At 41.9% G+C, this 16,412-nt stretch overlaps 1 protein-coding gene across 1 annotated transcript in view; it reads right to left on the bottom strand.

Moving 5' to 3' along the window:
- Window positions 1-478: 478 nt before the first annotated feature.
- The window catches only part of ADAMTS20 (ADAM metallopeptidase with thrombospondin type 1 motif 20), a 3,636,702-nt gene continuing 3,620,768 nt past the window's right edge, over window positions 479-16,412 (bottom strand). Inside the window, exon 39 of the mRNA XM_044087413.1 lies at window positions 479-2,040. Coding sequence (XP_043943348.1) covers window positions 1,951-2,040 — 90 coding nt within the window. The 3' untranslated portion in view covers window positions 479-1,950. The remainder of the gene's footprint in view (window positions 2,041-16,412) is intronic.

Genomic DNA, 16,412 nt, shown 5'->3' with positions numbered 1-16,412 from the left:
GGTATAAAAATATTTGGTTTTAGCTGCATATGTAAAAAAAAATTAGTGAACCATAAATACTGTAATACACATTAATTGTGTTTTACCTGGTTATCAAAACCAACTACAGCAAGTGGAAATGATAAATTTTCTTATACAAAAATTTATAATAAGTGGCTAATAAATGAACATACATATTTGTTTTACACAATTGTGCTTTTTATCTTTACTACAGTAACTAGTACTATTATTGTGAAGTACTTCTTACAACTTAGTTTAACATGTTTTCAAAATATTTAAGGGCAACAACCCTACAGACAGTTGAAAATGAAAACAGCATTAGCTCTGCTAAGCAAACCGTTGTCTTGTTAGAGATTCTAGTCCTTCACAAAGTAACACTTCCCATGGTCTGTAGCATGGAAATGGCTTTTAGCAGGCAGTACAGTACTAATCAGAATGAAAATGCACATATCTAAAAATAACAATAAATACAAAAATGTAAATAAATATTTTACAAATATTAAAATATATCTCTTTTATTTACATTACAGTCAGAGGTAGGGTTTGCTTGGATAAAACTTCCAGTTTGAAAATGTACTACTTTACAATTCCCCTTGTAACAATAGTTTGGGCAGCATAACTTCATTTTCTTAAATATACCTTTTTTAGGCTTCATAAAGCCATCAAGTTGAATTACTATCAGACATAACTGATGGAACCAACACTGTAAGTTATAATGAGGAGAACTTTCTTAAATTAAAAAATAGAAATAACAGATTATTAATTAGCAGCAAGGGACATTACAAATATGGAGGACAATAAGGTCTGCTGATAACAGTACACTAAGTTAGGTCAACAAATTACAAATGCCATTACTTTCCATGGTGATATGATGTTTTGGCATCCAGTTTCATATACCTATAGCTTTCTGAATCTCCCTAGTAGAACTGAGTCACCATTTACTATGGGATTCCATATCACAGCTGAGAATTATAGTGTGTATTGATGGCAAATGATGTAGTAGCACCTTAAAAGCTGGGACCTCCTTCCAATTCTTTGTATTACTCACAACTTAAGAAGTCAAAGTGGTCCTTAAATAAATACTGTAGAATAGCACCTTGCAGTCTGCAGGTATCTTCCTAATAAAAGCACTGGTTTCGTAGATTAGATCCACTCTAGGCATGCAGATGTAATAATTACAATCATGTATGTGCTGGAACACAAAGGATGAAAATCACAATGTTAAGTACATGCCATTAAATGTCAAAAAAGAGCACCATGAGGGGAAAATATTTCAAAGTTCTTCAAAAAATGTCTTCTATAATAAGACAATAAAACTGGAAATATTTCTAAAAACATCAAACATTTGTTAGGAATGTGCTTAACTGAACATGTGTTAACCAATTACATGGAAGCATTATTCTGGACAAAACTGTCCACATATACGGCTAAGATAATTAAATATCTAAAGCAGAAAAGAGTAACGCATACTGGAGAATGCACTCACTATAAAATGAAAGCATTCACAAAAGTCTTAATATATAAATGATATTTCACTTTGAAAATGTTTTTAGAACAAAGGGAAAATAACAGTACACAGCCAGTATGCTAAACTGCAAATGTGGCATTAAAAGTGCTTACTATAAGCTATTACAGATGACATTTGGTACATACATTGCTCCTTTTATACTGCAGTGTGTTCTGTGGCATTCACCGCTACAAGTAAGAACAGCAAATTTTCATCTTTCAGCTTGCTTCAAGTTTTCTGATATTCACGAATTCTCACTTTCAAACTGCTGGCGAAGTATGTAATATCAGTAAGATAGTGCTACATTCACATGTATTGGTTGCACTGAAAACCGTCATCTGGTTTAAATGCAGAATGTAGCTTGTAACCTTGATGCAATATGACTTGCAAATGAGCACTATACTTCCTGGTTCTTATATTGCATTCCCATTCAGATGAAGCCTTCAGTAAACTTCTACAGAGAGTCTTGTGCTTGCCTGAGGCACACATTTTCCACAGTATCCTCCACATCTTCCATACACCTTAGTACCATCCTGAACACACAATGAAACAAGAGAAGTTTAGGCGTCGTACAGCTAATAACATACTATAAAAGAAAGTACTGCTTTGTATTTATTTTGTTGCAAACTTGTTTTATGCAACTAGTTATAAAATGAAGGTGAAAGGGAAACACAATTTTAAAGAAAGGACGAAGCATAAAGTTTACCCTAGCACTGTTGAGAGATCATGTACAGTATAGTTTCCAAAGTGATAGGAAACAAATGCATATTTAATCTAACAACTATTTTTTTAAATGCTGACTTAAGTGTACTGATCTTAAACAGTTTGTATAAATAAAAACTAATTTGATAGATTGTACAACACAATAATGAATAAGTACACGAGTAACCTAAAATACATTCTGCAATAGTTTGCTATCATGTTATTTAAGTGTATTTATTTAAGAAACCAGGCATAAAAAATTTTGGGTGCAAAAGATTTGCAGTCTATATGGGGTGAAGGGAGAAGCTGTCACAAAGAAAAAGGTAGCAGCTACTATACTCGTCACACACAACAAACAGAATTCTGCAAACTGATACAGACTACAGACTAAATATTCAGCCTAAATTTCCTAGTAATGTGGATCTTTAGGGAACAAAGAATTTTTAACTAAAAGCTAAGACAAATGTTTAGAAAACAGAAATGGTTTGAAACACAGATAGTAAGTGAAGCTTTCCAAGTAAACACTGCTGATTCTACAATCACATGACAATCATAACCACAGGACTGGTAGTAGATATCCACTTTAAAGCTTTCTCCTTCATTACAAATACTTCTTTAAGGAGGCTTAATCTTTGCTATTGCCCAAACACTGCTATCTAAAAGCAAAAGCATAAACAGCTGAGGAATTTAATGGACTCACTTTAGCTAAAGTTTTAGAAGCAAAACACCTGTGAAAGAGGAAATGACCAAAGTTGCCTGTAGGACACAAATTATACTGCTTGGTGTCTTCGTTTTTAAGATGTTAAGTACAGTGTTTGAAAATATTTTTGCTGCCTGTCAGTGAGCACAAATTAGGATGGCTACATGAGGTACTCACCATGAAAAGCAGACCTAATCTTACTTTATCAGTTTCTCTGTACTGGTAGGTTCTACACCTGAGGTCATTATCTTCACCAATCTCAATGAGGCATTTTTCTGGAAGATCTTACATAAAAGATACACGGTCAACATGGCATACTATGGTATTACACAGTGTGCCTAGTCTCAGAACCTGACTCTTCATCTACAATTACTGGACTGCATACTTCCTGCAAAATAAAGAAATAACTATGACGATTTGACTCCAAAACTTTTAACAAGTAATGTACTGGTATGTACCTGCCTGACCTACAGAAAACACAAAAAGCCAAGACTGACTAGAGGGGTGTCTGTGCATACAGGGATGGTTGTGTATGTCCCATTAAGGCGTGTCGCTCTTAATCAACTGGTAAGGTAAGCATATATGTAGTATACCTAAAACTGAGGACCATCCTTGATGGAGCCTATGACTGGGTTGGATTCAAAGCAATAAATCTAGCAGTGTGGAAGAAGCCACAGGGCAAACTGGGGACAACAACTCAGAAAGCTGAGAATGTAAATACAGATATTCCAAAGAAAACCTTGACTCCAGAAGTCACACACACAATAATTAATGCTTTTGAATGTATGCAGTGAAGATCAAGTGGCCAAGTCCAAATGTCTGCATTGAATACTTTCTTGAGACAAAAATGGAAGCCGATATGTTTTTTATGGATCATCCACTGATCATAGCATTTGCCAGTGTGTACTGTATTGCATTGTTTGATGGTAAAGATGGAGTACAATTTACATGAAACTGGTGAACTGGTTTGTTTGGCAACTGAAATCTCTTTCCTCCTTGGAGTGGAGACAATTATTTAGTTGTCTTAATTTCATGCAACTGCTCCATCTAAAACCTAAACTGGATGTGCACATCAAAAAAGACCATAATCGACAAGATCTCCTTCTCTATAGTTAGCTAAAACATGACTCCCATCGAAATAGTCCCCCATACTAAGCTTCTAGGTGTCCTTGTTGACAATTAAAGTTTGAAAGTTACCTACAAACCAACATCAAGAAAACCCACCAAAAGCTCATTATGCTGTATCGACACAGTCTCTACCTCACTCCTTCAATTAAGCGTACTCTCTCTGTCACTTACCTCCTTCCCTCTCTCATGTATGGAGCCCCTCTCCTTACTAATGTACAATCCACCTTAAAGGTAAAACTGGTATCCTGCTACTATAAAATCTCTAAGTTTGCCACCGGCTCCAAATCCTCCTATCATGGTACTGCCCTGCAACCATTGAACTGGCTAGAACTCCCCAACTATCTCTCTTGCATTCAACTCTTTACTGTCCACAAACTCATTTTCAAGCCCTCTAGCTGCCCCTCCCTCTCCTCCATCCTTACCATGCATCTCCCTGACAGATCACTTAGGTCCAAGAATCAGAACCTCCTTGAAGTGTACAAACCCATACGTACTTCAGGGCAACTTCTACTGGCATTCTCCCCAGCAAGAAAATGGAACGCACTTCCATCCTACATCCATATTACCCAGAACCTCATTACCTTTAAGACTTTGCTCCATTTCCACCTCTCCTCTAATTGTGAATGATTCTGCTCTCACCCCTCTTAACGTCTATCTACCTGACTCACATTCCTTCAGCCTTTTTCTCTCATATTTCAACCTAACACTATGTTCTTTTTCCACTCTCTTCTAATTTCTCCTACTTTTCTAACTCCCATTACAAATGTCTTAGTATATGTCATATGGCAGGCATTTGCAAACCATGCACTACAGAATGCTTTGTTATCTTATACAATGCTTTATTATTTCTTACTCCACAAATGTCTATGTTATTATTACTGCTGTATCAATAGGATGCTTCTACCTTTTTAAATTGTGTAATACTTTTCTATTTTCTTAATCTGTAGATTTTTGCAATTGTAACTCTGTACATGGAGCTTTTCTCCCCGGGGCTCAATTGAAAAAGGGCTCATCTCAACCCAATGGACTTTCCCGGTTACCAAACTGCAAATAAATAAATAAATGAATAAAAAATACTAAAAAAGCTGTTTTCCAGGAAAGAAACTTTGAATCTACCTTAGCTGCAGGTTCAAAAAGGGGAAGAGCTGATGCCTGTAAAATAAAAGTTAGGTCCTGCGGGGAGCTGGATCTTTGATTGGAGTACGAAGTAAGAAGGTACCTCTGAGAAAAGACTTGTTTTGACTAAGCTAGAGAGGAAGAAGTCTCTCCAATGTGAAAATCTGAAATAGCTGCCAAATTAACTTTTACAGTGGAAGAACTGGCTCCCTTTTGGAAAAAATAAAGCCAGAAAATCCAATGCTACTGGAACAGCAGCTGTAAAGGGATTTATTAGCTTCTGCTGAGCCCAGATAGAAAATCTTTTCCACTTACTCTTAAATTTTTCTGGTAGATATTTTGTGGGAAGAAATCAGAATCCTTTGGACTGGGGATGAAAGCCTGGCACGTCTAGCCATCACTGGAATTAGAGAAACCATGCGGACAATTTTAGGCCTTGAAGATCCAGGTGAGTCTGCCCTGAGGGATGGGACATCAGATCTGGAAGTGGTTCCAGTGTCCATGGCGGGCAAATCAGATGAGACCAAAGGAAGGTGAACCAGACCTGGCGAGGCCAGAAAGGAGCAATGAGGATTACTTTGCTCTTCAACCAGTGTGCTTTCTGAAGGAATTTGGGAATTAGGGGTATGGGGGGAATGCATAAAGTAGACTGGGGGCCAAGCACGGACTAGAGCATCTCTTGGTGACTGTCCCTGAGGGGGGAATCAAGTCAGAACCTCCTGCATTTGTTGTTGAGGGGGGATGCAAAGAGATTACAGCAAGGTTGACCCCATTTGAGGAGGATGAAGATCATGTTTGCCACTGACTGATTTTGCCACTGACTGATTTAGAGACTACTCATGAGGCATCAGTAAAATTCTGCTGAACCAGTCTTCTAGAATACTGTACTCCCCCAGAATGTGCATTGCAGTTAGAAAGCAGTTGGTAGATATCACCCATTGCCACACTCTCATTGCTTCTTGACACAGTGAGTAAGATCTGGTTCCTCCTTGTTTGTTGATGTACAACACTACAGATGTATTGCCTGTCTGGATAGCAATAGTCCCCAGAGGAAGAAACCTGTGTAGTGCTTGCAATGCTAGAAGGACCGCTCTCATCTCCAGGACTTTGATATGCAAGTTGGTCTCCTGAGAAGTCCATGAACCTTGGACGATCCATCCCAGAAAATGCCCCCTGCCCAATCCCATCTAGGAAGCGTCCATGGAAGTGTGGTGCTCAGTGGGGGAAGAACAAAGGGGCATCCATGGTTGGTTTTGCAAGAATGAATCCACCAACAGAGAGAATATTTGCATCCACATGAAAGCTTGTTCAGTTGGTTCAGTGGATGATAGTGTAAAGACCATTAGACTGATAGTGTCCACTGTAGGATTCTCATGTGCAAGTATGCTGTAGGTAATAGGGTTATCATGGCAGCCATCAAGCCTAATGCCCTGAGCACCAATTTTGCTGGAGGATCCCGAACTGCTTGAATCTGTGAGATATGCAGCACTAAGGTCAACACTCTGTCTGAAGATACGTAAGCCATAGTTTTGGTTGTGTCCAAAAGTGCTCCAATCAGTTGGACAGGTAGTAACTGAGATTTCTGCATGTTGACAATTATGCTGAGAGTAGAAGCTAGTTGCAACAGGTAGTTCTTGGCTTGGATGAGTAGATGCCTGGTCAAAGCAGTTAGGAGCCAGTCATCCAGATAAGGAAACACGTGGAATCCCCGCAGTCCGAGATGAGCTGCAACCTACTGTCATGCATTTGGTGGTGAACACCCTCGGAGGTGTAGTAAGACCAAATGGGAGCACTTGGAATTGAAAGTGACTGGTTCCCAGCCTGAAGCGAAGATACCATCTGGACCACCTGTCCATTTTGATATAGTTGTATACATCCTTCAGGTCTATTGAGCACATCCAGTCTTCCATCTTCAGAAGAGGTAAGATGAATTGGATCATGACCATCCTGAATTTTAAATTCCTTACTGACTTGGTCGGAGATGTTAGATCCAAAATTGGGCTTAGGTACCCTGTCTTTTTTGTATCTAAAAAGAACCTGGAGTAAATAACCAATCCAATTTGGTCGACAGGGACCTCCTGGATGACTCTTTTTTGGAGCAGCTTTGAGATTTCTACACCTGCTGCCTCTCTCTGATTGGGTGATAAATCAGGGAGGTAAGTCTTTGGCTTGGGGAAATTTAAAAAGGGAATTGCATATCCTCTGGATATGATCCTTTGCATCCATCAGTCATTTGCGATGGCTATCCAAGCTTCTGGGTGCAAGGATAAGTGCCTTCCAACTGCTTCAAGAGCAGGGCAGTCGGGTAACCTTTCAAGGGTGCTGGAAGGAATCTCGAGATCCCTGATTTTGCGGACACCCTCTGCCCCGGGGTGGCGTCTACCACCATATCTGTATTCCCCTCTGCCCCTGGGAAAAAGTCTCCCTCAGTTTCCTGAAAAAGATCTTGAAACTTTTTGAACCACAATTTTTTCCCACCACACTGATTCCTGGAGAAGGATCTTTGTGGTGTGGAAAAACAGATCCCGACAGCAGACAAGGTCTTTCTATCTTTCTTGTTATGGGAGTGTGTGTCTCTAACTGAGGGGTCAAACAAAGATGAACCATCAAATAGTGCAATGACAAATGACGCCTTGAAGGGTTCCACAAAGTTACACCACCACATCCAGGCAGGGCGCTTAATGGCAATGCTGGAATTGACAGCCCTTGAGATGCCCACTGCATGTGAAATCAGCTTCCTAGATGAGTTGAATATTGATTGGAGAGTGGGATTCTGGAGGAAAAGGTCTTCTGTTCCTCATCAGACATGGACTCATGGACCGAGCTAGAGAATTCCTTGATGAAGTCCCTCTGTAGCCTGGTGAAATGGGATAAGTGGTTTAGCTCTTTCAAGGAAAACATAACCAAAGTGTAAACCCTCTTTCCAAATCTGTCCAAAGCCCTGGACTCCTTGTTAGGAAGATGGACAGTGGAGCTTTCCTGAGCCAGCTCCTTTTTTGGCAGCTGCCGCAACAACCATGGCATCTACCAGTAACCTTTTGGTCCAGTGTAATCTGTCTGTGGGAGCACTGAGTACCTTATCTGCCAGTTTGGGTATGGGCTCTACAGTGTCCAGTTCCTTCCATGCCATGGTAGACACCAAATCAATAAATGGATCCACGAGGCCACCCAGGAAGTAGATGGGCCGGTGCCTAAACCTCCAAAAGCACTGTCTCCTCTGAGTTGGGGTTTTGGGTGGACCATCTACCTTTCTGACAGAGGATCTTTAAGATGTCTGTGAAACAGACATCGTCAGGTGGAGATCTGGGGGACTCCTCCCCTTCATCAAAAATGTCAGCAGTGACTGATTCCTGGTGGAATCCAAGTGTCTCCTTTTACACTTCTTCTTCTGAAGGACTTCCTCGGTGGGGTGCTCCGGGGAGGTATCAGAAGAAATCAGGGGTTCCACAGTTGGAAAGGGTTGGAGGCTTTCCGGGACCAGCTGTCCTATTGGTAGACAAGAGGCCTCAGTCACAAATCCCGTGGAGGTGTTGACTGGATCCATTGGTGGGAGAACCGGGAGTCTCCTGGAGTGAGAGAGGACCCTCTCCACCACCTCGACGGCAGATGGAGTATGAGGATCTGAGAGTTGTCCCTCCGGAGCTGAAGCTAGTACAGCAGACTTATCTGGAGCCCCCGCAATCCTTTGCTCTGAAGGAAGAGTCGGAGCCGAGCTGTCAAACACTGAGGCTTTGAAGGGAAGTGACAGCTCCAAAAACTTCAGAGGCAAAGTAAGGCCCTCCCCCCCAGACTGGACGTCTAAGCTTCGGCTCCGAGATGGGCTGGTTACCGACATTGTAGGAGGCAAGCATGTCATGGAGGTAGTTGGACTCGAAGTAATGACTACTACCAGATCCAATGTCTCAGTTCTCTGGGCCATCAGATCTGACAACCCTGAAGCAGGAAGTCAGATCAAAAAAGAAGCTACAGGGCGGAAGAGATAATTTCTGCTCACAGATACAGAAGGGGATGGAGCTGGCAAAATCCACACCTGAACCTGTGTCTTGAGAAATTTCCTCACCAGTCTATCCACCTCATGCTCGGACAAGCTCCAGGAAGACCTGACAGAAGAGGATGCTAAAGCTGACCTGGACACTCTTGGGAGAGGCCTTCTTGAGAGGAGACCTCTGCACTGATACACCCAGCTCCAAAGTGGAGGAGCATGGGGGTCAAAGAGGGAGAGACTAATAATGTTGGATCTAAAGATCTTGGATCCGAGGTTTGCAGAGCCTTTTTTGGTGGCTCAAAAGAGGATCTGTCAGGGGAATGCTTTCTATGCTCCCTGGCCTCCTTATGTATTTTGATGAGGGGTTGAGCCCCTGAAGTAGAAGGCACAGAAAAGCAGGAATAGGAAGCAAGCCCTTTAGGACAAGCTTGCCCCTATGGTCTGCCAGTGCTCACAGGTTAAATCCTTCACAGACTCCACAAGAACTATCTTGGTCCGCTGGCCCTAGACAGTAAATGCACTCCCTGTGGGCATCATATAAGGGACTCTTGTGCCCACAGGAACTGCATTTCTTAAACTCCAAAGGTTTACCTGACTTTTCAGAAATGATAAACCAAAATCAGCAACCATAACTAGCAAAAACAGAAAGGAGGAAGAAGGAGAAGAAGGAAAGGACCATACAGCAGAATGTAAGGGGAGAAAAACTAACTAGAGCCAACAAAAATTAGTTTTTTGAGCCAACAGGAAAAATGAGAGGAGAGCAGGAAAACAAGGAAAAACACATGGCTCAAAGCCAACTTACAGTTTCTGACCAAAAAACTTTAAAGGAGCTCAAGAGCAATGGAACCGCAATGCTTTTCAGAAGAGGACATGTGATCTGAGGTAATCAGGGGGAATGAGGCATTATGGGATGGAGAATAAGAGCTCAAGCTTCGGATCCAAAACTTGTAAAGTGGCCGAGTTGGATCTGAGGGTCAGATCCAAAACCCAAAGGTTGAGAAATGAATGAAAATAACAACAGCAAATCAAAGGTTAAAAAAAAAAAATTTTTCTTGAGCTTTGTGGTGAAACACTGGAATAGTAAGAATGGCAGGAAGAAATTCAGGAGTCCGCAATGCCATGGAATGAAGAATGTGTTCCCCACTACCTCTACTTAACCATGGTGAATTGACCTGTAGTGGGAGAGGACTGCTTTCTCTAAACGGCAAACAGGTTGATACTCAAGAATGTGCAGAGTCATCATCTGGAATCAAATGTACCAGATGAATTTTATGAAGATGCCTTGGTCCATAATGGAAAAAAAACTGTTGTCTTTGGATCCAGGATAAGAAGAAAACAGAATCCCATCACTATGTAAATGAGTAACATCTTCTCAGTCTCTGAAGTTCCTTTTAACAGCAGGTCTGAGGCGGCCTCATTTTTCAGGAAGGAGAACCCACAAGTTTTAATACTCAGTTTGATATAACCATATCTACAAATCAGTAGCTCTTGGTGATGGTCCTCCTTGGCAAACTCAAATAAATGATGCCTCCATAGAAAGTCACAGACTGTAGTCAAGATTGCTGGAGTCAGGTTTGCATAATTACTCTCTTAGATAAGTTAGCCAGTATCACAGGGGCCAAGATCTAATGACATTTGACAGCCTTCTTGGGGTGATGTTGCGGCTCCTTCCAGTTCTGGGGTTAATTAGGTTGAGAAGAGGAACAGAAGGGATGTGTAGAGGAATTTCATATGGGGAACAGTGATCTGAAAGTTCAGTTTCACCAAGATGTGCTCAGAAGGTTGGTTCTTCATGCAGTTTGTACTCACCGAGCAGTAGAGAAGCCAGTTCGGAATAATTTGATAATGTTTACAGAAAGATTGAAGAACTTATCCAGTTTTACAAAGCAACTCGATAAATGGAATGATTCAAAAGTTTAAGATCCATATTATTGGACACAATAATCTCAGAGAGATTTTGAATTTGCCTTAACATAATACTGAACACAGAAAAAAGTCCACGCTCCTCTAGCCATTCTTCATATTGGTTTGCATTCATTCTTTTCATCAAACGTGTGGCTCTCCTGTGAACTTTTATTTCTATTTTTATTTTTCACTTTCAGAATGGTCTTCAGGACTGAATGGAGTACACCAGGTGTAGCTTTGAAAGGGTTTCTACAGTACAAAAATCACATTCTTCTCTTTGGTTCTCCTTTGGATACAGTCAAACATCCCTTTGGGTTTGGCAACATTTTTTTTCTCTACAAACATAATGATTCATTTCAGCGTTAATGGCTCAGACAAGGATTATCAAAATACAGACGAAACTTGACAGAATTTTTAACAAAGAAAAATAGCTGCAATATGGTAGCTGTTGTCATTATTTTTGTCTCATCAGCAAAAAATGTAATGCATTTTCACTGCCTTATGTGATGTCTGTCAGGAAGATACTGAGCAGCAGTGATCCTAGCACTGCCTCTTGAGGCACTTAGGTGCTTGCATCTCTTTCTCATCACATGGTTACCTTTACTGCCACCCAGTGCATTTTTCTCTCTTGCCATTTCTCTACCCATTTTTATATCCATTTCATCATTTTTATTCAGTCCCCTCCATTTATTAAGTCTTTGTATGTGATAATTAGTTTCACTTCATTACAAGAGAACACATAAGCCTCTTCTGCACAGTCATACAAGGTTTATGGTAGAGCTCCTACAGGTATTCGCCTCAGCAAGAATGATTCCTCACTGTCATCATCTTCTTTCAGCTGTTCCCGTTAGGGGTCGCCACAGCGGATCATCTGTTTCCATTTCTTCCTGTCCTCTGCATCTTGCTCTGTCACACCAACCGCCTGCATGTCCTCTCTCACCACATCCATAAACCTTACCTTAGGCCTTCCTCTTTTCCTCTTACCTGGCAGCTCCATCCTTAGCATCCTTTTCCCAAAATGCCCAGCATCCCTCCTCAGCACATATCCAAACCAACGCAATCTCGCCTCTCTTGCTTTGTCTCCAAACTGTCCAACCTGAGCTGACCCTCTAATATACTGATTCCTAATCCTGTCTATCCTAGTCACACCCAGTGCAAATCTTAACATCTTTAACTCTGCCACATCCAGCTCTGACTCCTGCCTTTTTGTCAATGCCACCGTCTCCAACCCATATAGCATAGCTGGTCTCACTACCCTCTTGCAGACCTTCCCTTTCACTTTTACTGGTACCAGTCTGTCACAAATCACTCCTGACACTCTTCTCCACCCATTCCACCCTGCCTGTACTCTCTTCTTCACCTCTCTTCCACACTCACCATTACTCTGAACTGCTGATCCCAAGTACTTAAACTCATCCACCTTTACCAACTGTACTCCCTGCATCCTCACCATTCCTCTACCCTCCCACTCATTTACACACATATATTCTGTCTTAGCCCTGCTGACCTTCATTCCTCTCCACTCTAGAGCATATCACCACCTCTCCAGAATCTCCTCAACCTGGTCCCTACTCTCACTACAAATCACAATGTCATCTGCAAACATCACAGTCCATGGGGCCTCCTGTCTGATCTCATCTGTCAACCTGTCCATCACCACTGCAAATAAGAAAGGGCTCAGAGCTGATCCTTGATGTAGTCCCACCTCCACCTTAAATGTATCTGTCACTCCCACCGCAGTCCTCACCACTGTCACACTACCCTCGTACAAATCCTGTACCACTCTTACATACTTCTCTGCCACTCCCGACTTCTTCATACAATACCACAACTCCTCTCTAGGCACCCTGTCATATGCTTTCTCTAAGTCCACAAAGACACAATGCAACTCCTTCTGACCTTCTCTATATTTCTCCAACAACACTCAGAGCAAACATTGCATCTGTAGTGCTCTTCCCTGGCATGAAATCATACTGCTGATCACTAATCATCACCTCCCTTCTTAACCTAGCTTCCACTACTCTTTCCCATAACTTCAAGCTGTGACTGATCAATTTTATCCCTCTGTAGTTACTGTAGCTCTGCACATCACCCTTATTCTTAAAGATAGATACCAAAACACTTTTCTCCACTCCTCAGGCATCCTCTGACTTTCCAAAATTTCATTAAACAATCTGGTTAAAAATCCCACTGCCATTTCTCCTAAGCACCTCCATGCTTCCACTGGTATGTCATCTGGGCCAACAGCCTTTCCAATCTTCATCCTCTTCATAGCTGTCCTTACTTCCTCCTTGCTAATCTGTTTCACTTCCTGATTCACTATCCTCACATCAACCAACCTTCTCTCTCTCTCTCATTCTCTTCATTCATCAGCCCCTCAAAGTACTCTTTCCATCTACTCAGTACACTCTCCTCGCTTGTGAGTACGGTTCCCTCACTATCCTTTATCATCCTTACCTGCTGCACATCTTTCCCAGCTCTGTCCCTCTGTCTAGCCAATCGGTACAGGTCCTTTTCTCCCTCTTTAGTGTCTAATCTCTCAAACAACTCTCCATATGTCTTATTCTTAGCCTTCACCACCTCTCTCTTTGCCATGCACCTCATCTCCTTATACTCCTGTCTACTTTCTTCATCTCTGACAATCCCACTTCTTCGCTAGCCTCTTCCTCTGTATACTCTCCTGTACTTCCTCATTCCACCACCAGGTCTCCTTGTCCTTCTTCCTCTGTCCAGATATCACACCAAGCACCTTTCTAGCAGTCTCCCTTACTAGCTCTGCTGTAGTTACCCAGCTATTCAATAAATCTTCACTGCCTCCCAGTGCCTGTCTTAACTCTTCCCTGATCTCCACCTCACAATCACCTTTTTTTAACTTCTACCATTTAATCCTTGGCACTGCTTTCACACTCTTCCTCCTCTTCTTGATCATCAACATCATCCTACAGACCACCATTCTATGCTGCTTAACTACACTTTCCCCTGTCACCACTTTACAGTCTCCAATCTCGTTCAGACTCGCCCTCCTACATAGGATATAATCCACCTGTGTGCATCTTCCTCCACTCTTGTACGTCACCCTACACTCCTCCCTCTTTTTAAAATATGTATTCACCACAGCCATGTCCATCCTTTTCGCAAAATCCACAATCATCTGACCTTCTGCATTCCTCTCCTTAACACCATACCTACCCATCACTTCCTCACCCCCTCTGTTCACTTCACCAACATGCCCAATGAAGTCTGCACCAATCACTAGTCTCTCACCCCTGGGTACACTCACCACCACTTCATCCAACTCACTGCAAAATTTTTCTTTCTCATCCATCGCACACCCAACTTGTGGAGCATATGCACTAACAACATTCATCATTACACCATCAATTTCAAGCTTCATAAACATCACTCTATCAGACACTCACTTCACCTCCAAAACACTCTTGGCATACTGTTCCTTTAGGATAACCCCTATCCCATTTCTCCTGCCATCCACACCATGATAGAACAATTTGAACCCACCTCCTATACACCTGGCCTTACTTCCCTTCCATCTGGTTTCTTATACGCACAATATATCAACCTTCCTTCTCTCCATCATTTCAGCTAGCTCTCTTCCTATACCAGTCATACTGCCAACATTCAAAGTTCCTACCCTCACTGCTACACTCCTAACCTTCCTCCTCTCTTCCTGCCTTCCTCACTGTAAGAAGGTTAATTTAACTTCTTGGAATTGTAACTTCATATTGGTTTTCCAGAAGAAAAAACATGCTCTTCTAAGAACTGCTAATAAATTTGGAGATTGTCCATGTGCGAATTTGACTGACCTTACAATCAGGAAACTTGACTAAATGTCCACATGACTGACTATGGACCAAGGGCGCCTGCAGGCAGGTGCAAGGGGGTGCACTTGCACCCCCCTGGAATCTGCTGACTAGTTAATCTTTTCATTTAAAATTTAAAAAAAGTTATTTGGGCATTCTTCTTGAAGAACGCCCTTCAAGTCCAGGCGCAGATGCTGACATCATCGCTCGGTGCACAGTTTGCAAGCGGGAACTGAAACGGACGGTTTCAGATGAGTTTACTTTACCTGCAAGGAGGATAACAGATGGAGTAAGGTAGGTGTGTGTGAAACGGTTTTCAGATGGGTTTACTTCACTGAAAATAACAGGTGTGTGTGTGTGTGTGTGTGTGTGTGCGTGTGATGCCCCAGGTGCTATATGGTGGTGGGTAGAGAATAAGGCTTGAACCCTGTACCTTGGGCCCAGGTGACAAGAGCCTGAATTCCCTACCCACCACCATCTGTAAAAATGTTGCAGATTTTTCCCTCATACTTGTGTTCCTCATAAAATCTGTGGTTTCTGTATTTTTGTGTCCTTGCAAAGCCAGTAGTGCATTGATGCAGCGGTAGCATTGTTGCCTGACAGCTACATGTTCTCTGGTTTGATTCTTGGCTGGGGTGCCTTACCTTCTGCGTGGAGTCTGTATGCCCTCCCTGTTTTTGTTTCCTCCCATCTTACAAAGACGTGTCTGTCTGGAGTGTTTCTCCCTGGGCCTCTAGTAAAAATTAGCTTTTGTTCCAAGTCAGACTTTCCTGGTTAACAAATGTTAAAAATGACACACATTTGAATATCAGACTTCATATTCTTCAGAAAGTGCATGGTAACACAAAAGCTTTTAGTCTAGCAATTTTCTAAGTGTATAAGATGAATATTTGAAATTTGTCCCTATTTTTGGGACTGTATTCCCCCATTATTGGCTTCATCCAGGTTTTGTGCTAAGGTTGAGAGCTATGGTAAGAACTGAATATGTTTGGGGGCTATATTCCCCCATTACTGGCTTTGTCCGGGTGTTTTTTGCTAAAAGGTTGAGAGCTACGGTGAGAACTGAATTCACTGAATGTTTGGGAGCTGTATTCACCCATTATTGGCTTTGTTCAGGTGTTTTGTGCTAAGAGGGTGACAGCTGTGCTATGGTGAGAACTGAATTCACTAAATGGTAGCCATTTAAGTTTCCGTCTTCCTCTTTCACAAAACAGCTGATTTGGCATAGTGGTATGTTGCTCTGACTGTTTTGCATAGGGTCCCCTGGGTTCAAGACGTGGCAGTGAAATGTATGGTGGTAACGCAGCATTTTATTCTAGCAACTTTCCAACATAATACAAGCAATGTTTAAAATGTGTCCCTGGTTTTTGGCCTTTTGCCCCCCCCCCCCCCATAAATTTTGGCTTTTTCCGGATTTCTTGTGCTGCAAAGTTCAGAGATACAGCTGAGTGCCGAGTAGATTTTACAACGAGCTGAGAGCTGCAGGGGAACAAAAGTTTAGTGCTGCTTATGCTTAGTCTGCTTGCATTGTTAATAGCACAACAGGTAGTG

This window comes from Protopterus annectens, chromosome 11.part0 (genome assembly GCF_019279795.1).
Source record: "Protopterus annectens isolate FY-2018-M chromosome 11.part0, PAN1.0, whole genome shotgun sequence".
Taxonomy (NCBI): domain Eukaryota; kingdom Metazoa; phylum Chordata; order Ceratodontiformes; family Protopteridae; genus Protopterus; species Protopterus annectens.
Note: the sequence above shows the minus strand (reverse complement) of the source record. Positions and strands in the feature narration are given on the sequence as shown.